This window comes from Leptonychotes weddellii, chromosome 1 (genome assembly GCF_054177405.1).
Source record: "Leptonychotes weddellii isolate Sample4059 chromosome 1, ASM5417740v2, whole genome shotgun sequence".
NCBI classification, from domain to species: domain Eukaryota; kingdom Metazoa; phylum Chordata; class Mammalia; order Carnivora; family Phocidae; genus Leptonychotes; species Leptonychotes weddellii.
In genome coordinates this window covers 74,005,334-74,031,844 of record NC_138369.1, presented here as the reverse complement: position 1 = coordinate 74,031,844, position 26,511 = coordinate 74,005,334, and the positions used below count along the sequence as shown (strand labels likewise).

At 49.2% G+C, this 26,511-nt stretch overlaps 1 protein-coding gene across 1 annotated transcript in view; it reads right to left on the bottom strand.

Moving 5' to 3' along the window:
• Positions 1-878: 878 nt before the first annotated feature.
• The window catches only part of RFTN1 (raftlin, lipid raft linker 1), a 194,939-nt gene continuing 169,306 nt past the window's right edge, over positions 879-26,511 (bottom strand). The window contains exons 8-10 of the mRNA XM_081826061.1: positions 10,714-10,817; positions 8,216-8,297; positions 879-2,256 (exon numbers count right to left, since the gene is read on the bottom strand). Coding sequence (XP_081682187.1) covers positions 1,861-2,256; positions 8,216-8,297; positions 10,714-10,817 — 582 coding nt within the window. The 3' untranslated portion in view covers positions 879-1,860. The remainder of the gene's footprint in view (positions 2,257-8,215; positions 8,298-10,713; positions 10,818-26,511) is intronic.

The following is a 26,511-nucleotide window of genomic DNA, read 5'->3' as shown; positions in this document are numbered from 1 at the left end:
AAATAAATAAAAAAAATCAAGAGAAAAACAACTGTACAATGTGGCTTACAAGGGTTTTTAATACTGCCCTATAAAAATATAGTACAAATGTGTTTATTTTAGCAAAACTTGCAAACAAGGAAGAGACTTGCTTCATGGAATAATTTACTTAAAAGTCTGGTAACAGGCGCCTGGGTGGCTCAGTCGGTTAAGCATCTGACTGGTGATTTCGGCTCAGGTCATGACCCCTTGGGTCCTAGGATTGAGCCCTGCATCCTGCTCCACACTCAGTGGGGAGTCTGCTTGGGATTTTCTCTCTCTCTGCCCCTGCCCCCACTAGCGTGTGTGCGCCCTCTCTCCCTCTCTAAAATAAAATCTTAAAGGGGCGCCTGCGTGGCTCAGTCGTTAAGCGTCTGCCTTCGGCTCAGGTCATGATCCCAGGGTCCTGGGATCGAGCCCCGCATCGGGCTCCCTGCTCGGCGGGAAGCCTGCTTCTCTCTCTCCCACTCCCCCTGCTTGTGTTCCCTCTCTCACTGTGTCTCTCTCTGACAAATAAATAAAATCTTTAAAAAAAAAAAAAATCTTAAAAAAAAAAAAGTCTGGAAACATGCAAAGAAACCGATGTAGGGCTTTTTGTTTGTTTTTAAACGGTGTTTGTCTCTTTCACCTCAGGGCCACGGCAGGTGGCTGCGCCCTGCCTTAGCTGGTGACACCTGAATCCCACTTCCCACCTTTCTACAAATGACAGGAAAGCAGTGTGCTTTGCTGGCTCTGCTATTTTGCACAGGAACTTCATTTTGTTCTCCAAAATCATCATGCTGCCAGGAGTCAGAATCTTCCCGAGCCTTCGGACATCAGGCGAGGACTTTTCACTGTGACACAATACTCAGGACTCAGAATGCACTGAACTCATAGATGATTTATTGCTTTAAGTAACTAAACAAGAAAGAGAAGAGACAGGCTGTTGTTTGGATCAAGACAATCGGCATTCTCTCTCCACCGTTTGCCAGTTGCATCTACTTAAAGCCTTAACAATACTTTCTGGACAATATAAACACGTGATGGCATACATGGAAACAACTTGGCCAATGATACACTGATTTAAATAGCACATAACAAGGGCTCCCAACTGGCCGGGTTGCCCTGAAACGACAGAAAGAACGTGTGTTCGTACGATGTGCTGAGTACAAAACCCTTAAAAAAGTTTTTGGCATTAATACTAATACAGAGTACTTTCTCGGACATTCTGCAAGAGCAGGGGCACACACAGAATTACCTCTTCATTTCCAGATTACCAGTATCTATGGGAATACTTCAAGAAAAGCTGGGAGGTGGGACACCTCCCCTCCCCACCGTCATTTTCTTTGCTGAAGCAGCAGGTCTGTGGGGTTGAGACGGAGCAGGGCCCCTGATGGCCTCCAGGCGTTGTCACATCACCCAGTAACTGCAGAGAGCAGCAGGGGATGGACAGTGCCCCAGCAAGGGCGGTAGGGGTGGGAGGGAAGGAATAACAGACAGCCTTGGTTTGTGGCCAGGGAGGCCCAAGGAGGGACTTGACTCAAATGTTCCCTGGAGGCCCTGGGGGTGGACACAGGCACTGGCTGGCCCAGTCCCTCCTGTGGGACTGGGAAACGGATGAAGAAATAACTTGACCTCTTGTATTCTAACACTGGGGCATTACGACACATTTCTAATGGATGTGCGGAGACCAACACGGTCAGGGACCCAGCCCTCAGAGGGCCCGGGTGAACTCACAAGAAGAGGTCAGGCCAAGCCAAAGGGTAACACGGGACAATGGGGCAAACTGGCCCCCAACCCGGATGCCGGCACGGAGCCTCGGGTCTGCCGGCTCATCAGGCTTTCAACACCAATGCTCTAGACTCAATTGTCTTCCACCGTGGTGGGCTCTGCGGCCACCTCCCCGGCACCTCCCTCCCTGGCATCCTCCCCGGAATGGGAGTGCCCAGTGCAGCCCCCCTCGGGGGCCCTACAGGGCCCAGCGGGACCATTTTGCACAACCTCGCCCTCCACGCAGAACCGGTCGGGACACTGCTTCCCTTCTGTGACCTCCTGGATGGGGACCTTCAACTCCTTGGAGGCCTCGTCCTCCTGACACAGGCCTGGCACACAGTTTCCCATGTCTCCGGCTTTGGAAAACTGGTCTTCTAAATTCTTCTCGTTTTCTTCTGCTTGTCGCTTTTCTCTGGCACTCATTTTACTTTTGGATTTCCTCATCTGCCTGCTGTGCATGTCTTCTCGGGAGAATCGCCACTGGAACTAGGATCAGAGAGGAGAGGGATAAATAAATGCAGTCTCCGTGAACCAAGAGCTTCACCTGATCGTCTGCTTTTATTTGCACCCATGTCACTTTTTTGGAGCAAGACACACAATTCCCCGTGTTCCTGAAGCAGAGCATTACCAGTGCCAAACTTGAATCGTGGCCCAAACACATCACACCCACGGCAAGAGCCTGCCCGATGCCTTCCATGAGGTGTATCTCAGATGTGAAGTTCAGGGGTCTCTGGGGACGAGGGAGTATGTCTTTCAGTTGGCTCTGGGAAAGGAGGTCCTGACATCCTATCACTTGGAGAAGCAGGATGGGAGAAGAGACGTGGGGCTGCCCCTCGTAAGAGCCACGGCGCTGGCTGCTCGCTTCCATTCTGAGCGGGCTGTGGGTTACCAAGCCCTGGGCCTGCATTCTCTTACCAGATGACCGGAGTTAGAAGGGCACAGAAGCTGGCCCGGCGCTGTGCTGCGTGCCCCACCCCCCTGTCCCAACTCAGGCCAACTTAAATGGGATTTTCCGGGCTCCAGGGTTCCCCGGGGGGGCTGGCTAATAAAGCCACTGCTGTGACTGCCTCACGGCCCAGCTTCTCCCCCTGCCCACTCCTGTGCCCTCCTTTCCCCACAGGTGTTCCCGGGGGCACTGCCCCTAAAAATGTCCTCCACCCAAACCTATCCGACGCTGCTTCCTGGGGAGCTGCCCGGCAACTAAGCATTTCCCCATGAGACGGAGGTCAACAGAGGCTCAGCGAGGACAAGGTTGCCCAGTCAGTAACGGAGCTGGGCAAGAACGGGTCATGTTGAAGCTATGAGGTGAGACGGGGCACGAAGAGGCCCCATGATCGGGCAGTGCCCACGGGCCATAGACGTTGCTGTTGGGGGCGGCGGCAGTGGTGCTGAGGTCCGAAGGCAGCGTCCGGCCCGGACGGTACGGGGCCTCGAGACACCGGCCTGGCAGCCTCTGCTAAGGGATCTGACGCATTGCCTTGCGGCACCGGGATCCCGTGGTTGGAACTCAGGGCGTGGGTAGAGGAAGCTCAAACTATCCCAGAGGAAAGTTAGCTGTCCGTCCTTGGGCAAGTTATTAATCTCTCCAAGTCTCACATTCCTGATCTCTCCAATAGTCGTCTGCCCCCAGGGCTGTGCTGCCCCTCTGGGGCCCGTTCCTGCTGTCGCGGGTGCAGAGAGCGCCCCCTGCGGTCGAGCAGTGTACAACCGTGGACGAGTCGGCCTGTGCCCGATTCTATCCTGGACTCTTATTCTAAAGCAAACCCAGCTCGTCTCCCAGGGACTGCTCTTGCTAACGAAGCAGAACTTCCGTGCGTCCTCTGGAAGCCCAGCCATCTTAGTTTCATGTAGAAGACCACATTTTGTTGATGTGATATAATCCACCAGGAGAACACACCAGCCACTTTCTCCAGGGACCCGCCGGGCTGCCGGGCAGAGGATTTGGGGCTGTGAGCACCGAGCTGGTGGGAACTATCCCAGGCAACGTTTTCTGTCCTTCTTAGTCACCACAGGGAAATCTGTCAAGCCACATGCTTTCTAGGACTACACGGTCTTCTGTTCCTCACACGGGCCATGGTGATGTCACTCACTCCCCCTGCTGCCTGGGGGGTCCCCAATCCCCCCACAGCTGTCACGGGTCCTGCAGCCAAGTACTGAGGAGGCCCTGACTCAACTCTCCCTTTTCCTGCTCCTCTCTCTCCCAGGGGCATTCTCCTGAAGCAGGGAAACAGCAGGGGCCCAAACCCAGGGTCTGTATCATCTGAAAGCAAAATGTTCCAGAGTGTGAAGGCAGACTGCCTGCAGATACTTGCCTGGGAAGGAAAAAGCCCACACCAAGGTGCCTACCATGTCTTTCACACTGTGGCAAGGTCTCCCATTTCCCTGAATCTCCAAAGCAGTACTCTCACTAGTCATGGTTACCATGATTTTATAGATGAGCGCATAGAGGTTCAGAGAGATTGAGTAACTTGCCCAAAGTCACACAGCTAGAAAAGAGCATGCTGGAATTCAGACACAGGTGTCTCTGGCTCCACACAACCTCATTCTTGGTGGATGAGAGGCTTTAGGCTCTCGCCCTAGCGGCAAGGGAAGAGAGGAAACTAAGGGAGAGGACAGGCACCTTTGGAAGGGCTCAGCCCAACACATAAGCACCTCACCTTTCAGACTATGATGTGAAGTTGCTAGGCCAAGTGGTCAGCTAATGGAAATCCAGATTTAACTGCCATTAAAGATACTTTGGTTTGGCTTACTTAAAAAAAGATCTACGCCGAAGCCTCCCTGACAGGCCCATTTAAAAAAACAAAAAAATTTCAATAATGATAAAATTTGAACGGCAGTCCACAGGTGAGCCAAGAAAGGACCCTACACTATTTAATGAAAACACTGGCCCTCAGACTTGAGTGGGCATCACAATCATCCAGAGGGCTCCTGAAACACATCACTCACTCTGTCCCAGAGTTTCTGACTCAGTGCAACCTGGGGAGGGGAGGGAAACTTTGCATTTTTAACAAACTCCCAGGTAAGGCCCATACCGCTAGTCCACGGGCCCCAGTCTGAGAAGCACTGAGCTAAGAGAAAGACACCCCTTGCCCTCCTGCAGCTCCCCCGCTCTGCCCCTCATGGAGGGCCTTTCTTGCCTCCCTCCCATCCTCACACCCAGTTCCTTCACCACTCCCTTCTCCTTCTCCTTTAAACGGAGGACAGTTGGGGGTTTTAACAAACAACAATTGTTCCAGATCCCAAGGCTCCACAAGGCAACGTCTCAGAAAGCAAGATGAGCGGAAGCAGGGACACAGCCACCCCTGGGACTGTGACAGCTTTTGGGGCTGAGGCTCCGAGGGGAGGTCTGTAACATCCACACGCTTAAAGGCAGGCGGCCCAGCCGGGAGGAGGGAGGACGGGAGGACGAGAGGACGAGGCGCTGCCTCATCTGGAGCGGTACCAGGGAGAGCCTGTGAACAAATTAGGCCGCCCGCACCAATGCCGGGGCCTTCCCCAGCCAGCGTGTCCGTGGCACCCGGGTGCGCCGCTGGCGCCCACACCAGGAAAGGTTCCCACTAGCCGTCCATGTCAGAAAGAAGTGTGGAAAAGAAAAAAATCCTTCCCTCGCCAGCAGTGTGGGTCCGGAGTGCCATGTCGGCAAGGGCTAAAGGATTTAATTCCCACATTTTAAAAACTGTCCGTTACCTGCCTCCACTTCAAGGAGTGTAGCTGGAAGGAAGACTTTGGTGTGGGAGAAATCATCTATTACCTTGGAAGGAGTTTAATTATTTGCTTTGAAAGCCCCACTCACGTGCACACAAAGAGGTTTCTTTCAAATGCTGAGAAGTCTTGATGGGAGAATTTTCTCCACTTTGCTGATTAAAAGAGGCCTCAACGTGCTGTGTCCTTGGGTCCAGCCTTGCGGTCCCTTTTCTTAGATTTCAATCCAGACATAATACGAATGTCCTGGGCTCACACGTTTCATTACTCATACATACAAAGGAAAGGAAGAGAGAGTCTGAGGCAGAGGGCACAGCCAGAGCAAAGGCCCTGCAGCAAGAAGGGACACAGAAGTAGCTGTGCAGGAGTTGCTGCATTTTCAATGCAGAAAATGGGGATGGAGGCAGAAGAACCAAGAGGGGCCAGACCACACATGGCCTTGTGGATCCCGTGCAGACTCCCATCTTTATCTTAAGAACCACACAACGCTTTAGAACCATTTTAAGCCGTGGGGTGACACGATTCAGTGTGCTTTTGTAAAAGATTCCCTTGGCTCCTAGTGGAGAACATATTTGAAGGGGAGACCTGTTACCAGAGGATTAGAGTTGTGGAGGCACAGGATGGTGGCGAGAAGTGGAGGGAAGAAAGCTCCTAGGACCTAAAATAGACAGGTCTTGAGGATAGAGTGACCGTGGCAGCGAGGAGACGGCGAGTCAAGGGTGAGCCCTGGGTGGGTGGGTGCCTCTGGATGGTGGTGGTGCCCTTGTTCTAGATTTCCAGTACTGAAAATGCAGGTGTGGGAGTCATCAACTCAGGTGGTCAGATGTCTCATTCCGGGGATGAATGAGATTTTCTAAGAGGCCAAAGAGTGAGAGAGAAACGGGGCTGGGTCTGAACAACCTGCTGGAAAACCAGGACAGTGTGGGGCCAGAGCCAAGAGAAAGAGGTGCTTCAAGAGGCAGAGGGCGGTCAACAGTGTCAGTCCTGCGGGGGCTGAGGCATGGTGAGGACTTGATGGAGTCGTTGTCATGGCCACCAGGGTACCCATGGCTCGTGGGAGCAGGCTGCCAACCTGAGTCAGCGGCAGAGCCATCGGCCAGGACGGGGAGAGGGAGACAAGCCATCTGGCTGTAAAGTCCCCCTCTCTGGGACTCCACCAGTGAGCGAGGTGACCTCTCCAGGTCACACAGGAAACCTGTGCTCGACAGGAGCCAACCCTATGAATGGGCAGGAGATAAATAAGGAGAAAACAGCCACTCGCTTTAGTACAGCTGATTGCGGTTGGAAGGGTCTACCCATCAGCAAATAGACGACCCCATCCTCTCGATTTTCCCTGAGGGAAGTCGGTCCACCTCCTTACAGCAGCTTTAAAACACTACCTCTAAGATCTCCTGCTTGTCCTCCTCCGGGAGCCGCACAGCCTTCGTACCAAAATCAAACCCCACGTCAGCGTGGCCTCCTTCTCTTTATTAAAGGCAGAGCGGGTGTGTTCTGGCGTCTGATGGCAGCCTGGCCAGTGCTGTTGCTGAACGTCACTGTGAATGCACGCAGTCCCCAGGAGCCTAGGGCCAAGCTGCCGCTAACAGTGGTCCCGGGAAGATCCATCTTCCAGCCGGTGGCTGACTGCCCCTGGTGGTTAATGGTGACTTCAGCGGTTGCCTTCTGGCCCTCTGCTGCTGGCACCTGTCACATTAGCATCTTGGAGCTGAGACAGAGACCTTCCTCTGCATTCTACACCATCTGGCTTCAGGTCGCCATATCCTTGGCGTTCCTCCCAGGAGCCCCCCCCTCCCCACCCTGGGTTTGCCGGCTGGCGAGGGGCTGCTACAATCTGTTCACTTGCTTGTTGCTCCTGTCCAGGCTCCGTGTCCAGACAACATGAGGGGCTAAGAGGGGAGTATGGGGAGGGGCCAAGCATGAGGAGAGGAGCAGGTGCATCAGGCTCTGCAAGAGAGCGCTGTCTTGGCCATCAAAGGCGGCTCAGGCTGGCTTCAGGTGACACCTGACTTGGGCTTTCATAAGTTCCCCAGACTCCCTCATCTCTTCCCGAGCAAATGGTGACTCGCCCACAGGAGAATCACCCACCAGCTGCAAAGTCATCTAACTCAAGGGAAGGACTTGGGTTTGACTTCCGGAAATGTGGGGAAATATCTCAGAGCGGGCCACAGTCTCTTGGCACGACTGTGTTTTCCAAGCCTGGTCGTGTGCCGTCCAGTGAGGGGAGGAAGGCCCCCGGCACCCCCCAGGGCAGCCTGGCCTCCGTCCATACCAGCCACTGTCACTGAGAGGCCTTCGGGTCGGGGCATGCCAAGAAGGAGATCTGGCCGGGTCTCTGTGCCAAGATCACCAAACTTCTAATGTCCCGAGGGATCCAACAGGATGCAACCAGAGCTTGTCATGAGATTAAGATGCAGAGAAGCTGGGCACAAACTCAAGCCATCGCACCCCCGGGTCAGAGGGCAGCTGACTTCATGCCCCCCATTTTTAGTTCAGTGGGGATATCTGGTCTACGTGAGTGTCCGACAGAACGGTTCTACTCTGCTCTACAAGACCCCCCCGGCACCCCCAGCACTCCCATCTGTTTTCGGCAGCCTCAGGTGTGATTCCGTTTGCCAAGGGGCTCAGGTGTTCCTCTGAGAGCCCTTGGAAGTTGGAGCTGGCTGCCCACTCAACTGCTATAGAAAATCCAGCTGCAGATGGAGCCCTGTGAAGAAAACTGAGGAAGGCAATCAAGGTCGCTTACCTTTGATTCCTTCTTCTTGACTTTCTGAGGTAGGCACGGTCTCTGAAGAAAGACAATCTGCTTGGTGGATACATTCCCCTCCCTGTAACACATTCGGAGCTGAGAATGAGCTGTTCCCCCCGGGGGAGCCCCAAACCTCGCCGATGTGTCCGACCATCCCTAAGGCTGCTGAGGCTGAGCACCCACAGAAAGGAAGCTGCCACCAAACAGTGAGAGGTCAGAAATCAAGAAGCACTCTCCCCAACCCAGGCCATCCCCGCCCTTGCCTCCCGGGGGCTCTGCTAGGGGCTCAACCAAAGCTTTGTGGGCATCTCTGCCAAGCCAGCTTCATAGCTGGAAGCTCCCCTTTCCCTCCATGTGAAATAATAGCTGGCATCTTGGCCAAATGATGATAAACTGGCTTCTTCAGTGAATCTCAAGAGGTGGAAGACCTCTTCCAAATCTGTCTTTGGTAATGAGCCAAGGAGAGGTCAGACGGGCCCAGCAGAGGTGGTGAGCCTGCCCATCAGCCTCTGCAGAAGGCTGGCTGAGCACCGGGGTGTGGCCACCCTCGCGGGGGCCTGAGGCAGCCTAGCTCCTGCAGGCACAGGGGAGGGGAGCTCAGGAGCGCTGCTCATTTTTCTGGCACAGTGAGTGCACTTTCCCCTCGGCCCCCACAGAGCTGCCTTTAAAGATGGCAGAAATATTTGTGAAGGAGATCACTGTCTTCTCTGCTGAGGCAAGTGCCACTGCAAGGAATGTCAGAGGGAAGGGCGGCGGGGAGAAAATGAACATATTTTGTGCTGGGGCTGGGCTGGATGATTTCACACATCATGGCTCATTTAAGCCTCAACCACAGAGCTCCAGGGAGTGGGACCATGGCCTGTCTGTAAAGACAGGAGACAGAAAGTCATTTAAGGAGCAGGCTTGGGATCACACGGTGAGGATTCGAGCTCAAACCTGCCTGGTTCCATGCGATCTCCACTCCACCCCGAGGCGGCATGCATGGCACAGGGAAGCGGAGGGTTAGGGGGCATTACTGAGCAGGTATGAGATCTGAGAGGGAGACAGAGACACCTGTCTGTACTCTCTGGGTTTAGAGAGCTCAAAACGAGCTGGGGCTTCACATTCAAATCCATTCTCATCGTGACTCTTGTCCTTGGGAGTGGGTCATGGAGCAGGCATTCCTCCAACTTACGGACAAGGAAACGGATTCAGAGAAGCTCTAGGACTTGACCAGGATGGACAGTTAGCAAGTGGAAGGGTCTGGACTTGGGTTCAAGTCTGCAGGTCCCAAATCCAGGGTTCTTTCCACCCCTCCGCATCACCCCATACCCACAGAAGTCTCGGCTGTGAGGCAGCTTGGAGGCTCCCAATGGCCCGGGGCCCAAAGGTGGCTGCACACTGGTGGCGGGAGTGTGCAGACCCGCTGTGGCCCAGTGTCAGGAGGGAGACACTTGAGAGCCCAGACGGCCTCATGGAGGGACCCAGAAAGGCACGGATCGTCCCCATCATTCTCCACCCTCAGTTTGGGCTCTGCTGCTGCACCACCCTGCTGTTCCCCCAGATCACCAGCCTCGCCTCATGCTGGCCATCACCCCGCAATGGTGAGCATGCAAGAGGACTCGGGGAAGGTGGAATACAGGGGGCCATGGGAGGGGGCATCCCTGCAGGTCGGTGAGAAGGCTGCCTGCGTGGGAGGAGCACCTGACTCTGGAGACTGAGGTTCTAATCCCAGTTCTGCCACTTACTGGCTGTGTGGCCTCAGTTATGTGACAGAGCCTCTCTGAGCCTCAGTTTTCTCATCTATAAAATGGGAATTCATACCTATGCCTATAACCCCACAGCATAGTTAGGAGGATTCGTTTAGATAAACCCGAAATACGGATGGAAGGCCTTTCAGGGTTGGTATGACGGGCACACGCCCACGAGGTCAAGGGATGGTGGGCCGAGCTAAGGTGGACAAACGCCCCTAAATGTGAAACCATAAGGAGTGCCACAAGCCAGGGCCAAGACTGCAGGTCTTTACATCCTCTTTGTGGGACTATTGACCAGGGCCGTGATCTTGGGTGACTCTGTCAACCTCCCTGGCCATACGTTCCTCAGCTGTAAAATAGGTTTATTAAAGATTCCACCTTGTAGGATTTTTTTCGAGGACTAAATGAAATTTTACATGCAAGGTACCTACCCAGGCCCACACAGGACACATAGTAGGGGCTCAATTTCTTTTGTACCTGAGAGCCCTGGACCCCCTCAACCCAGGAGGCTCATCTTTGACATGCCTGGCAGTCACGATTCACTAGCCAAGGCTCCCCATGTGGGAAGAGGGTGCAGGGGGAGTACCCTGTGGGTTGGTGGTTAAGAATCTGAAATCCCAGCTCCGCTACTTTCCAGCTGGAAAGTCTGGTAACCACTCCAGCCTCAGAGGCTTGTCACAGGACTAAATAAATTATGTGCATGAAGTGCGCAGCCCAGAGTAGGTGTTGCATAACGATGTTGATGATGGTGCTCGTTGTTACCTGGTAGTCTTGACGACGGGGGTTGGTAGCACACAGGTGAGCTGCCAGCCATAGGCTGCCAGGGAGTTCAGCAGGGGCACGTAGTCGGTCTGCACCTCGACACCCTGGGGGAGAAAAGCCACTGTGAGGGCTGCGGCTGCCCCAAGTCAACACCGAGGGGGGACTGGGCCGAGGCGACAGAGCAGGAAAGAGGCGGGGCGCGCCCTGCAGCCCGGAGGTCCGCTCCTCTGACGCTCGCGGACTTCAGAGCCAAACTGCCAACGTGGGATTTCTTTCTGGGCCTGGACTCAGGCTGTGCAGCCGGCAAGGAATTAGAGCCAAAGGATTAATGCATTAATTTAATTGTATTCTTGTGTGGACAAATAGCCTCCTGTGAGTCTCTCTGGATAAGCACAATCACCTGGCCTCAGAGCTGCTTTTAGGGCAGATGACAACACACTGAAGATTTCGGAGGGTGTGGTGGGGAGTTAGATTACATTTCAAAAATGATCACGTTGTTCGCATCCAGCCATGGCAGCAAGACAGACGTGTACCCACGTACACACACACACACACACACACACGGGGAGCTTCACCTGCATTACACAGCTGGACACGAACGGCCACGTACACACACACACACACACACACACACACACACACGGGGAGCTTCACCTGCATTACACAGCTGGACACGAACGGGCTAATGAGTGCTGCCTGTGTTTTATTTCAAATCAGTGCGTGCGTGTGTGCCGGGGGCTCTGACGTGCCTTTCAACTTAGAAACTCAGTTGTGCTCCCGACGGGAGGGCAGCGTACTGCAGGGCACCGCCCCGGGTTCCGCGTCATGCTCTCTCACTGCAGCGGGCCTCATTTCTTCCTCGGGGCTCCTGGCGGACACTGGAAGTACAGCCCCCACCCTGCCTGCTGTCTACGGATTCTCCATCTCCATGAGGCTGGCTTCAGAACTACAGAAAATCTCCAACAGGTGTCCAGAGCCCTGCCAACCAAGGCTAGTCAGCGAGCGTTCTGCAGTGGCGGGTACAAAGGTGAAGGAAGGCACAGTCCTGCTGCCACAGTTCACAGCCAGCAGGGGCAACAGCACAGACATGCAAGTAATGGGAATACAAAATGGCCTACGGGCAGGGCCACGAGGCTTTGAAGGTCAGCAGAAGAGGAAGGATGCCAGCCGTGGTCAAGGCAGGCTTCCTGGGGCCCAAGGGCTGGGTAGGTATTTGACAGGTGGAGCCGGGGAAGGGGCATTCCAGGGGGAGAACCCCAGCATGTACAACAGCTCACACTGGGCCCAGAGCACCAAGGAAGGTGGGCTTCACTTGGGAGTGGCACAGCTCACAAGGGGACCATAGGTGTGAGTGGTTGTGCTGCTAGAGGCTTTTTGGGAATAGAACCAGCTCATCTGGCTGCTCTGGGCTAGCGGGCTGGAAGAGAGATGAGCCTTCCCACTTCAAATGGCTTTTAAAACCCCTATCGCTGGGCACCCATCCCAGCACGGCTACCAAGTTGCCTGAACTCCTGGCAAGTAATTCATCCTTTGGGAGCCTGTTTCCTCAACTATAAAAAATAAGCCTTGGCCTATGACAGTGGTTCTCAAAGTGTGGTCCCCCAGCCAGCAGCATTGGCATCACCTGGGGGCTTGTTAGAAATGCAGAGTCTTGGGACCCTGCCGAGACCTATCAGATCAGAAAACTGTGGGTGGGCCCTGAATCTGTTTGAAAGAACCTTCTCAGTAGTTCTGATGCACAAGTCGGAGAAGCACTGCCTGGGTAATCAATTAGGTCTCTTCTCTTTTTCAAGATGTACATATTTATTTATTTGAGGGGCGGCAGGGCGGGACAGGGGGAGAAAGAGAGTCTTAAGCAGACTCCGTGCGGAGCCTAGAGCCAGACGCGGGGCTCCATCTTATGACCCTGAGATCACGACCCGAGCCAAAACCAAGAGTCGGATGTTCAACCGACGGCGCCACCCAGGTGCCCCTCAATTAGGTCTCTTCTGATGACAGAAGAGTCCAATTCTGTGGCCAAATTCAATCAGTTGTGTTACCTCAGAGCTAACCTTGCCCATCCTTCTCCATCTGAGAAGGGAAAGTAGAGGGCTCTGAAAGGCCCAGCTCTGTAAGGGAATTGGGGTGAGGAAGGTGTAAGGGAAGGTAAAGGACAGGCAGGCTAAGGAGGGGGAAGAAAGGAAGAGGCCTAAATAAGAGGCGGGAGCAGGAAGGGAAAGGAGGAAAGGAGAGAGCCATACAAGTATAATCACTTGACGGTAGGGTCAGGAGGGGCCCCCATTCTGACGCTTTCTCTGAAGCCCCCGCTCAGGCCTAGGGACGGCAGATGACCCAAGTGACACCCCTATCTGTCCAGCCCCCTGGCCACAAGGGGAACTCCCTTCCACACCGGCCCGGAGGTATCCTTCGTGCTGGGCCTGGCCCTCACCACCTGCTGGGGCTGCTTTATGCTGACAACCCAGCCCCCATCCCTGCATTCCCCATTTCAAGAAGGAAGGAAAAAAGTGTTAAATCCACACTCTCAAGCTTTGCGAGGTTATGATTACTTGGGCCTATCAAGAATAACCTTCCCACTTTATCAAGCACTGTGACAAACCCGCCACAATCAGACAGTAGCCATGGCAACTAGGACAAGCTTTGGCGCCACACAAAGCCCTGAGTGGCAGAATAGAGTCCTTTTATTAGTGCCTGCGGCCCGGCTGGGTTTTCTCCGCGGGCACCCAGAGCAGCGAGACAATGGACAGCGTCCGCTGCAGCCTGACCTGCCTGCTCACGCGGGCCTCGCCCAGGCTGCCTCTATTTTGCTCGATTTTATTTCGTTTTCTCACTATCTTAAAGAGAAAGACAGCAGGCTTTCTCCCAAACAGGTTTTCCCCTCAGGGTAGGGGATGTCAGCCAGAGGGTGCAGAAGCACAAAGAACTCAAAGGAAAAGAGAAAACACAACAAAACAGAATCCTGCTTGAGAGAGCTGAAGGTTCAGTCTCAAGTGTATCTGGCCGTCACATGGCGAGGCGAAAAGTAAAATACAAATGGTAGGGGGTGAGGCGGCAACCCTGGCCAGCCTCTCTCGCTTGGGGTGTTTGGGGTGGTCTTGATTTAATTAATGGTAAATGTGGTTTTCCATAAGCATCTATCAAAGCCCGTTTGCATATTATCAATACCGTATGCAGACGGCATTTCTCGCATATGACATGAGCCCCATGCAGTCAGGGGAAGAGGCTTTCAAGTCTATTAGCTCAGAAAGGTGGTAGAAAACCTATCCGGATGGGGGCTCCCTTTGATCTGCTTTTCTGTGACACTCCAGTGAGGACAGAAAAGCACAAACAGCACTCCAAAGACAGCCTGCTTATCAAACGGAAAGACATTTCTGTCTGGAAGTAGGAGCACAAATTTTAATTAACTCTCCACTCTCCTGTGTGGATCCGTAATCTCCGATCACACCTGGAGTGCTAAAAAAATGGAGCATGTCCTGTGGTTTTTCAACTCGTGTAAAAGGAATTCATTTGTATTTATGGCTCTTTTTTTCCCTTTGTTCCCCATAATTTCTCCAGTGGTTGCAAATCAACTAAGGAAACAGACATCCAACACAACCTTCCCTTACAACCTCCAAAACTCATGACAACAGCATGTAGAGTTTACTAAGAAATGCCTTTGTCTTTTGATCATTTTTAAAGATCCTCCATGCAGGGAAGTAATTAGGAGGTAACACACTGGTCCAGTGAGAAAGTTTGTATCCTGAATGTCAGTCCGCTCTTTTCTCCTGTTTCAAGCTGTGGAAGCAATCTGGGAGAAAAGCAGTTTCAAAGACAAGATTTGGCTCCTTCTCCACGACTGTGTAAATGAAGAGAGGAATTTAATTTCCCATATCTGAAAAGTGTGCGGGACCAGCACTGGGATGATCTCCATGCCTGAAAACAGTGACTGGGGGACTTTTGCCTCTATTCCCGACTGCCACTGGGCTGGGCCCTCGCCTTTCATGGAGAGGGCATGTGAAGGTACAGCCCTGCAAAAACACGGGTATGTCTTTTGAAAAAATGCTGCCAAAACACTAATGCCCAGCATTTATTGACAGGGTATGCATATACTACCTTTTCTTTACTTATCAATTTTGGATATCCTTTGATTTCCTACCATGGGAAATAAAGGCTTCACATTCCCATACACATTTCTTACTTCCTCTTTCTTAGTGTCCCCAATGGTCATAGTTCATTCTAAGCAAATCAAGTTAGTGTTTGTGTTATTACAACTTTGCAAATGTTGCTCAATGTTGGGTCAAGTAATGCACTGTGACTATGCCTTCTTTTTCACGTGATCTTTTCTTGTTCCTGGAGTTAACTGTGTCCTCAATTTTTTTTTCTTCATGTGTCTGGTTGTATGTGAACCCATCACTAATTTATTTCATATGCTCTAACATCTCTATTCTACGCCCATCGATAAATATCCCATGTGCCTAAATACATTAGTTCTGTTTTTGTTTTTGTTTTTTTTTCTCCACTAGAGACATCACTTCTGGAGCTTTCTGCACCCTTTCTCCAATCCTGGTCTGGCCGCTTTCCATGCCTGGGTTCTTCTCCCACTGCTATCTAAGGCTGGTGTTTTCTCTTTCTTGGTTTCTTCCACATTATGCTGGAGTGCATCCTCTAGTGGCTCCCTAGGAAACACATGCCCTGGAAGTCATTTGAGTCTGTGCGTTCCTAAAAGTGTCATTGTTCTCACTCTTAACTAACAGTTTGGGTACAGAAGTCTGGGCTGGAATCTACTTTCCCATTAAGATTTTTCAAGCACTGCTCCACTAGCTTCTAGAGATCAGCACTGCTATTGAGATATCTATTTTGATTGCTAATACTTTGTAACCTGTTGTGCTGTCTAAGCTTTTAGGATATTTTTCCCCATGAAGTTTTAGATTTCACAAGGTGCCTTGATGTGAGTCATTTTTCTTACAGGGCTATACACTTGATGGCCTCACCATCTGAGGATTTTGGTCCTTCATTTCTGAAGAGTGTTCTTTTATTTTCCCTTGATAGTTTTCCTTTTCTCCATTTTCTCTCTTCTTTCTGGATCTTCTATAAGTCAAAATGGAGGACTGCTATTTTCATGTTACTACCCCTCCCCATTTTCTTACTCTTTTTATTTTCCTTCTGAAGGATTTCCTTTCTCTTTCAGCCTTTTTATTACCTTTTTAAATTTTCTGCAACCCTATTTTTAAGACCCAAAAGCTGCAGAGATGGAAGCTAGGACTCTTACACAATACGTAAAAACTTTAAACCAATGCCCCGGTTGTCAGCTTTGCAGTTCACTTCCCACCATCCCATGGTCATTTATGCTTTGAAAACCAGAGCTTTTCTCACATGGCTCCTTGTACATTCAAGTGGCAGCTTCCTGCACTTTGCTAAGCCAATTAGCATCCCTTTATCTACTTTCCTTTTCTAAAAAGGTGTTGAAATCATTCCTCTTTTCTACTTTCTCTTCTTCCGATCTTTTTATTCTTGTGGGTATATTACCTGTCTATCTATCTTTCTGCCTATCTATCTACAGTCAGTTTTCATTATTCATGGGAGTTATGTTCTATAGTGCTGTCATAAGAATTACTGAATACTCTGAACCAACGCTGTAGGGGAAATACAGGGTTAGGTTTCTTTGAGCTTCTGAGGACAACATCCTCATCACCTGATCAATACAGAGCTTTGTTTTATGTGTGTTTCTGTTTAAAGGCACCTTCTAAAATATATCTTGTTGATTCATTAACTTTGAACTCTCAGCCAACAGCACTAGAACGCAAGCCTGAACAAAATTTACCTAATATGTGTCTTTGCTCTGTAAGGCACATTGCAGCCTTCTTGTGCCTAGGAACACCAGACAGCACTTCAGCATGAGGTCTGGGGCCACTTTAGACAGCAAAATCACCAATGAAAGGCACAAAAATGTGAAAAATGTGGCACTAAGTAGACTGCAAACAGGACACTTGTTTATAGTATGAGAGCTGAAACAAGAAGGCAGAGCGTCACCTTAACTGGGAACATGAATGTTGGCAACTCCGATTTTTGCCACTCTGCATATGCCTGCAAGTGACAGTGAAAGAACCAAGAGAACTGATTTGGGGATTACAAATAAATTTAAGCAATTAGGATTTGCAAATATTAAATCCATGAATAATGAGAATTGACTCTAGTGTCTATCTGTCTACCTGCCTACCTACCTATCATTGATCATTCCTTTTGTATCATTTCACTGAGATTTTTCAGAAGGAATAGATGCCTGTGTCCAACTCCCCCACACTGAACACAGCTTTATTATTTTAATTTTAATGAGCCTACTAGAAGCCCTTTCTAACTAACTTAGAGTCTGGAAGCCATAAAGTAAAAATAATAAATTTGGTGACATAAAAACCCTTCTGCAAGACAAAAGACAAGCTATGTAAAGTCAAAAGACAAAAGACAAGATGGGAAAACATTTGTAGCTCATATTACAGATAAAAAAGGAAGAGCTCCTAAAATCTGATAAAAAAATCCAATAATCCAAGTTTTAAAATGGACACAAACAGGAAGAGAGTCACAAAAAAGGAAATTCAAATGGTCATTAAGCACACTAAAAAACACTCCATCCCACAATAAGAGAAATGCAAACTAAAACTACTGAGATATGCATTTTCACCTGTCATATTGGTAAAAACCCAGAAGTTTGACAACTACTTTGTTGGGGAAGTGAGCATTCTCATACATCGCTGGCAGGAAGGTAAATTGATTCAACCTCATAGAGAACAATTTGACAGTATCTCTCAAAATTGCAAATACATTTACCCTTTGACACAACAATCTCACTTCTGGGAATTGATCTGTATCTATCTCTCTCTCTCTATATGTAATGACAAATGTACAAAGTTATTCACTGGAGAACTGTTTGCAATAGCAAAACACTAAAGATTACCCAAGTGTCCATCAATATTAGGCTTGCTAAATTAAATTATGTTTTATGCACATGATGACTTGGGGGCCTGGGTACTGGCTGACCACGTGTTAAACCAAGGTGAGCAGGACAAGGAGGACAATGAGAGGGAGTGAATTCCATTTTAGACATGCTGAGTTCAAGGAAGAGTGTCCAGGAGGCAGCTAGATGAGATGGGGCATATGGTAGAAGAATACGTTCACCCACTCCCCAAATATGCCTATGTCCTAATCCCTGGAGCCTGGGCCCATGTCACCTTCCATGATAAAAGAGATCTGGCAGATGTGATGAAGTTAAGGATCTTGAGAAAGAGAGATTATCCACGTGGGCTCAACGTAATCAAAAGGGTCCTTTGAAGAGGGAAGCAGGCAGTGGGTGGTTGGGGAGGGGGGTTGGTCAGTCAGGGAAGGAGGTATGAGGAATGGAGGCAGAGGTCTGAGTGACTGGCTCTGAGCAGGATGGCCTCTATAAGTTGAAAAGTCAAGGAACAGATTCCCTCCTACAGTCTCTAGAAAGAATGCAGCTCTGCTACCACCTTGATTACCTTGATTTTGATCCCTTAAAACCCATTTTGGACTTCTGACCTCCAGAACGATAAGAGAATAAATCCCTGTCGTTTTAAGCCCACAGCAGCAATAGAACCTAATACACAGTTAAAGGCAGGAAAAGGTAGGATGAAAATAAAGAGCTGGAGGGGATAGCCAACACTCGGTAGCTGCAAACCCAAGGAGCCTTGAGGTTGGCTGAGGACAGGATCTCCTGGGGAGGAGGTGAGGGAGGAATAAAGAAAACACAGACTGGATGGAGAGAAATCATCTCTTGAGCAGCCAGGGTGGGAAACAGGTTTAAGGAGAAAGAGTCACACCATCAAATGTCACAAGAGGGCAAGAAACACAACGCCCGAAGGACTATTTCTGCAGTTGACAGCGAGGTCTTGGGAGACCACAGCCAGGACATCTTAGGAGGGAAGTGGCAGACAGCAAGAGGTCGAGCACGTGGCTGGTAGTGAAGACAAGACAGGGTGTAAGCATGCTGTCAGGAAATGTGGCTTTACCTTGCTGTGCCTGGGCACAGCGGGGACCCTGGCCACAAGGGCAGGTGGAGAGTCATGCCCTCATATAATGGAAAGTAGAGATCCGAAGGCGGGGCAGGAGGGAAATGCCAAGAAACGTTTCATCTCTATTTATCCAATGATAAGTGGATGCTATTAACAATGGGCCAGGCCAGTCTTGCAGAAAACTCAGCGAGTCCTTCAGTATCCCAGAGGACAGGGCTACACTCATACCACTCCATTTATGAATGTCCACACTCAGCCAACCTGGTTCTGTGCTGGGCACCTGGGAAACCTCTTCTGCGACAGGAGATCCCAGTCTGGGGGGTATGGGGAGACTAACACGGTTCCACCACCAGATGGAAGCCGCCATGAGCTGTGCTGGAGGGAAGGACAGAGGAAGGGATGACTTGCCCTCCGCTCTCGCTGGGGAAGGGGCAAATCCCTCTGAGGCCAGCTGGGGCTGCAGCAGCCCTGCCTCCCAGGCGCTCATCTTCCGTCCTCCCGGGGGCCTCCTGCGGGATGCAGCCTCTGCCAGCCGGAGGGAGGGGCAAGGACGCTGGGGCCGGCTGGAGATGTTGTTTTCCTCTTTGTTTTACACACAATGCCCCAGAAAAACATTTTCCTGATATGTAATTAGGCCAACATAATAGAGTCTAAGAAAGCAGTCGGTCTCATTTTAGACAACTTTGCCTTTCATAACGTTCAAAGAGAATATGTTAAAAAAAAAAAAAGCTTAGTTCTCAGATGTAGAAAAGGGGGCAGATGAAATGCAGGCTGTGTAGACAGTCTTCCATCCCAAGACTCTTTTCCCACCCCCGCTGCTTAATTTACGTCTTTGCCTGATTTTCTCCACCATGCAGGAAAGGGTAACCAACTCTGGAGCCCTTTGAGAGCCCAACAAAATAATAATGATAGTTCTTATTATTATCTGAGATGCACTGTTTGCAAAAATGACCTCAATTATTGCCTCCCTGTATCCAGGCCTCTTTACAACATAACTCTGCCTAAAGAGGGAGGGTCCATTTCTCCACCCCTTGGATCCAGGCTGGTCTTGTGATTTTCTCTGACCAACAGAATATGGTCGATGTGACCTTATGGGAGCTCTGAACCTATGCCTCGAGGGGCCATGCTGCGTCCACTTGCTCTCGTGGAGCCCTGCCGATGCTCTGAGGACATGCCCAGGCTAGCCTGGCGGAGGATGGCAGACGTTTGAGAGACACCATCTTGGACCTGTGAGCCGCTGCCGAGGCCTATGTGTGAGCCCAGGTGGGGTTAGTCAAGCCTGGGCCAGATCAGCAGAGTCACCTGGTGGATCTGTGGACTCACTAGCAACAATAAAGGGTTGTTATTTTAATTCGCTAAGTGTTGGCTGTTTTATTCCATAGTAGAAGCGAACTGCCCTATTCTTACTACTCTAGGACGAGCCGGATGCCCAGGCAAATGTCTCGAAGGAAGACCGTCGTCAAAGTCACCTGGTCTAACTTGAGAGAAATCAAACGTAATAGCTGCGACTGAATGGAATTCAGTGTTTTAATTTTTCACCCCCCGCCCTCACTTCCTCTCTGCCAGCCACTCTGTGACCCTGCATTACACCTGCAGCCCTGAAGTCCAATTGGTGAGAACCTACCAGGAGGCCCAGCACTGCCACCTGCATACCCTGGGAGGGAGAGATAAAAACCCCCGCTGGGGAAGAGCAGCCCCGCTCGAGACCCCGCTCTGGCTTCTCCTAAAGTACCACGCACGCCAAGCTGGCAGGAAAACCCAACCGGCATGGGCAAGATAACACTCTCCCAGACGCGAGGAAAAGCAGGGCGATCTGGTGCCGGGACACGTGCGTTTCTCCGCAGTCCCATGGGCGGGAGGCGGGAAGGGGTCGCGGGGTGGCAGGCGATGGCTCGCCATACCTGCTAGCAGAGCTGTCTGCTGACATGCACCTGCCCGGGCGAGACGAGAACCACAAGAGGCATGTTACACTGAAGGGCTGGCGGATTATGCTGGAGGTGATGAGGCTGGGCATTTTGAGGTTAAGGGGGTGACGCCTGGGCAAACCCTGGCCGTTGATGGGGACAGCCAATGCCACAGTTCCGAGTGCAAACAGTTAAGCATCTCAGAGCTGCTACATCCTGTTGGCTGCTCAGCGGGACCTCATACTGTCGCAGCATGGGGCTTACGTCCTCCAGAAGCTGACATTTCACACACATACTGAATGCATCAGGGGCGAGCATGTCCTCTCGGGCAGACTTGGAAGCAGCTTTGTTTGATAACAATTAAACAAGAAACGTTTTCTCTATCCAGGGACTTGCCAAGTCCCTCCCACTTGCATTGATGAGCGAGGAAATTAGGCTTTCTGGGAGTAAATAGGATTTGCCACTTTATTATTACTCCCTCTTCAGACACTTGGAGGTGGATGGAGGATCATTTTCTAACCGTTCTTTTTTATTTTTTCACCTTAACTACTACGTGGAAAAGAGAGGATTTAAAAAGAGCTTTCCCACAGGACATATTTAAAGATATTTACTTTGGAGTTTTGGGGGCCAGAAAGTTTGTCAGCAAAAACTCTAGAACTTTTTAAAAAATTATTTTATTTTATTTGGGGGGAGAGGGGCAGAGGGGGAGAGAGGATCTTAAGCAGGCTCCACACCCAGCATGGAGCCTGATGTGGGGCTCTATCTCACCACCCTGAGATCACGGCCTGAGGCGAGATCAAGAGTCAGACACTTAACTGACTGAGCCACCCAGGTGTCCTCAAAACTCTAGTACTTTTAAGACTACATCAAAATTACCACCTTCCTCTACAGTAGAGTCCTGACACCTTACCAATAATCATAAAATGCTAACCCAAAAGTTGGCCCTGAACAAAGGTTGGTTCAAAATCTTAACAGAAGAGGAAATGGAAGGAAAGGATTATTCCATGGTCACTGCGCAAACTAGCAACAAATAGAGCTACACAAAGCTGGGTGTCCTGGTGTATTGGGCTACATCAGCCTTGGGTTCACTCTGAAAAGAAAGTGGGTAAGACCTCAATGCTGTGGAATGCTCAACACAACAGATTTTCTCTCCCTGACTTTCTCTACCTGGTGAATTCAAGGTGCCACAGTCCCACTTTGGCATTCGGTCAATATTCTCTTCAGTCAATTTTCTCTTCCCCAATTTTCTGACCCAATTGTCAGCGTCTTGTTGCTATGGTTACCACGATTCCAACTCAGCCATCTCTCTCCGTGCTCCCCTTTCCCTCAGGCTAAATTATGTTGCACGAATCCCACAGCTTGTCCTCTGAGGACCCTGCTTCTGGTAAGTGGACTTCTAACAGAGCACCCAAGAAAACTATCCAGCCTTCAGGACATGTCAGATCCCTGACTGTCCAGTACCCCCAGCCCATGAGTCCTTCCATTCTCCCTGGCTCCCTGCTCCACTACAACCTAGAGGTAAATCCACCAGGGCCTGTAACAGCACTCTTGGGTTCCCATCAGCATCTGCACAGTGACTCACCAAAGGACGAGCTATGAAGAGCAAAGCAAAAGTCGAAAAAATGAAAATGATCTCAGAGAGACTGGCCAACTCTACTTGGTGTCCTCTAAAAAAAATCCCCCTATCACCCACTGTCCCCGGCCCTATCACTTCATCTTATTGATCACTACTTGGCACAGATCTGTTTACCTATTTATTGCCCTTTCCTTCACAGGAACACAATCTCCACAAAGGCAAGGATTTTATTTATCTCATCACTGATGAGTCCCAAGCATCTAGGGAAGTGTCTGGCACAAGTAAGTACTCTAGTTGCTGAGTAAATGAATCAATGTACCTGACGCCTCATTTTTGGGGTAGGTTTTGCTGTTGCTGTCCTATATTCTCAAAGTCTTATAAAAACTGCTGTAAATCACATTCAACATTGATGAGACATGAGTTTACCATTAAAAAATGTCAGTTAATCTGCCAGAAGGGTGTGATACCATTCTCCTGGGTATTCTGTATGTGGAAGCTGGAAATATATTCTTGTATGAAAATTAAACCCACAGAGTTACATGCTGGTCACCAATCATTAAGGGCACTGGATGTTTTGGCAAAGATTATCTGGTAAATTATTAACTGGCCACACACCAGTGCATCCATTCCCTGCATCTGTACCACTGCCGCATGTTGCAGACTGTCTACTGCAAGATAGCGTCTATTTCCCCAGCTCTTGAATCTGAGCTTGGTTTTGTGACTTTCTTCGGCCAATGGGATATTAACAAATGTGAGGCAAGCCAAGGCATGAAATAAGCTAGCACACTGGGACTCTTGGGGATGCTGTGACTGGAATTGTGTGAAGAAGCCCAGCTAACCTCCTGGGCATGAAGATAGGCAAGACCCCGTTGCCACAGCCAATAGCCAGCCAACCACCGGACATGAGAGCAAGGCCACCCTGGACCACCCAGCCATCAGCTGAGGCATGAGACAGCCCAGGGGAGATCAGCGAAGCTGCTCCAGAGTAGAATTCCTCAGCTGACCCAAAGAATCCTGAGCTAAATAAATAGCTATTTGAAGCTACGAAGGTTAGAATGGTTTGCTACACAGCAAAAACTGATAGAGACTAGAAAACAAAACCACCGACTACAATTTAATAGAGACAAGTCTACCTGCTTCTTTCAAAGTTATTTTGTCCTCATACAGGAAGGTGGCTCTACAGAGTCTCGTGGCCCAAACAAGTTTGAAGTAGGGCAATACTTTTGTGATGAGCCTTGACCTTTACCTTCTTGCCCAATACCCCCTTCTGAACACTAGCAAGAATTTTCAAGGTAAAATCCAAAGTAAAATTTGTTTCAGTGAGATAAAAATAAAAATTAGCCAGCTTAAAAAAAGTATGGACCTTTAAATCAAAAAGTGATATGAAGTATAATGATAAAAGCTAAAGAATATTCATGGTTGCGGCACCTGGGTGGCTCAGTCGGTTGAATGTCCAACTCCTGATTTTGGCTCAGGTCATGATCTCAGGGTTGTGAGATCGAGTCCCACATCAGGCGCCATGCTGGGCGTGGAGCCTGCTTAGGATTCTCTCTCTCTCCTTCCCCCTTTGCTCTTCTCTCGCTCCCTCTCTTAAAAAAATGTTCTTGGTTTACAAGCACAAGAAAATGGAAACCCCCTAAAATCTACCAATAGAAAACTAATTAAGTAAATTAAAATATGATTGTTCATATCCTGAAATACTTTACAGCCATTTAAATTGATGAAGTAGAAACTGTGAACAATATGATCCCAAATATGCAAATATTAGACAGAATATATACTAGAAGAAAATATACCAAGATGTTACATTGTTATGTGGCTCTTTTCTCAGTGATGATGAGAGTAGGGTTTTTGCCTTCTTTTCCTTATTTGCATTTTCTAAACTGTCTTCAATGACAAGCACCACTTTTTAAAAAATCTTTATTGAAATATAATTGAAATATCTAAATAGTCACCCACTTAGTCTTCAATTCAGTGGTTTTTAATATATTCCCCGAATGGTGCAACCATCACCACAGTCTAAAGCTGGAACATTTTCATCACTCCCCCAAATTTCTTGTATCCATTAGCAGTCCCTCTCCTTCCCACCTCGAGGCAGCCACCAATCTACTTTCTGTTTCTATGGATTTGCCTAATCTGGACAGTTCATGTAAATGGAATCATACATTATGCGGCCTTTTGTGTCTGGTTTTTTTTCACTTTAGCATAATGTTTCCAAGGTTCATCTATGCTGTAGCATGTATCAGTACTTTGTTTGTTTTTATTGTCAAACAACATTCCATTGTATGGGTAGATCACATTGTGCTTATTTATTCAGCACTTGCTGGAAATCCAGATTGTCTCCACCTTTTGGATATTATGAATAATGATGCTATGAAGACTCGTGTATAGGCTTTTGTTTAGACATATGTTTTCATTTCTCTTGGATATTTGTCTAGGAGTGGAATTGCTGGGTCACATGACAACTATTAACTATTGACATTTTGAGGAACTGTCCATGCATCACTTTTATAAAAGGAACAGACCTCTTGGCCACATTAGACTACCTCCTGAGCCTTCTTAACCTAATTTTCCAAGTGATGTAAGCAAAGAGACAACCCCATCTACCTCAGCTGAAGAGGATGTTAAGAATTCTGCCTCAAAGAGGCCCCTAACTTAAAAGCAATGGGCCACGGGCACCTGGGTGGCTCAGTCGGTTAAGTGGCTGCCTTCGGCTCAGGTCATGATCCCAAGGTCCTGGGATCGGGCCCCACGGGCACCCCGCTCAGCGGAGAGCCTGCTTCTCCTTCTCCCTCTGCCTGCTGCTCCCCCTGCTTGTGCTCTCTCTCGGTCAAATAAATAAAATCTTTCAAAAACATTCCTTTTCATTAGAATTGTTATCAAATCAGGTATTCTCCCTTCTATATTACTGATTTTTTTGAACTTAAATGCAACTGATTTTTTTTTTTTTTTGGATACTTAAATGTACCCTCATTACATTTTATTGGGCTGGTCTTGATCCAACATTGATAAATTAAGAAATAATGAGATTAGAAGGTAATTAAGAAGTTAGGGAAACCTACTCAAGCCAGAAGCTGGATTAGGTAAGTAAATTTTCAAGGTTTCTTTTTTTTTTTTTCTTTTCCTTTTTTTTTTTAAGTAGTGGGGCGCTTTCCACAAACACCAACTGTAATCTAAATTAGAAACTCAATGTGTAAAAACAGAGGTTCAAAAAAAGCAGTTCTTGTTGACACTGGGGTGGGTGGGTTGTCCAGAATCTTCCCCACTCCCCACTGTCAAACGCACCCTTCATCCTCTTCCTCCCATGCCCGACTGGAATGTTTTTGTAGAGCCCAAGAGCATCCATGTTCTTTAGATCCTCATGGCCACCTGGTATACCCTGTAGCTTACCAGTTTTGGGTCTTTCTCCACAGGCCCACTACCTTCTAAATCTCTACACAAGCCATTGAAAAAGCTGCAAAAGAGGCCAATGCACAAGATGGCATCACAGCGCCTAGGAGCAAAGACCTCCCTCCAATTAAAACACATCTTTGCTGAGTATAGCCTCTCAACCAGTCATGCTCCATACTCAGGCCCTTCCTTTTTATTTAGTTTTATTAAAATTCTTGGCCAAGTGAATTTCAAAAAGGACAAATTCCAAGAAGTGGCAATGAAGGATCACTTAACTACAAGAACACCCTCCAACCCTCTATACTCACTGAGTTAATACCCTAAGTTCTTGGAGAACCATCTCCCCTTCCTCATCTGCAGCTTGCAGACTGTCTATGCATCTAAAAAGTTCTTATACGGGGCTACACGGAAAGCATGAGAAGGAATGAGGCAGTCCCTAGGAGCAAAGACCAGCCCTTGGCTGGCAGCCAACAAGGAAACAAAGACATTAGTCCTACAGCCGCAAAGAACCGAATTTGGCCAACAATCTGAATGAGCTTAGGAGTAGATTCTAGCCCCAGAACCCCCCGTAAGGAACACAGACCTGCCAATACCCAGTTTCAGCCTTGTGAGACCCTCTGCAGAGTAAGCAGTTGAGCCCACCTGGATTCTGACGCAAAGAAACAGTAAGATAGTAATTGTGTACGCATGTGTTTAACACCCTCACAGGATTAGCTTCCACCATGTCAAACACCCAGGAAAATCTAGAGATCAAGCCTATCATATCACATTGAAGGCTGCCTCCTTCTTGTCATTCTGTGGCACACAATGAAGGTTTTAAAGCATACTTTTTTTTTTTTTTTAAATGCATTTGTTACAAGATTCTGGAAATGTGCTGACTTCTTTCATCATCCCTTCCTCTGCAGCAAAGCTCTAAATTCACACTGCC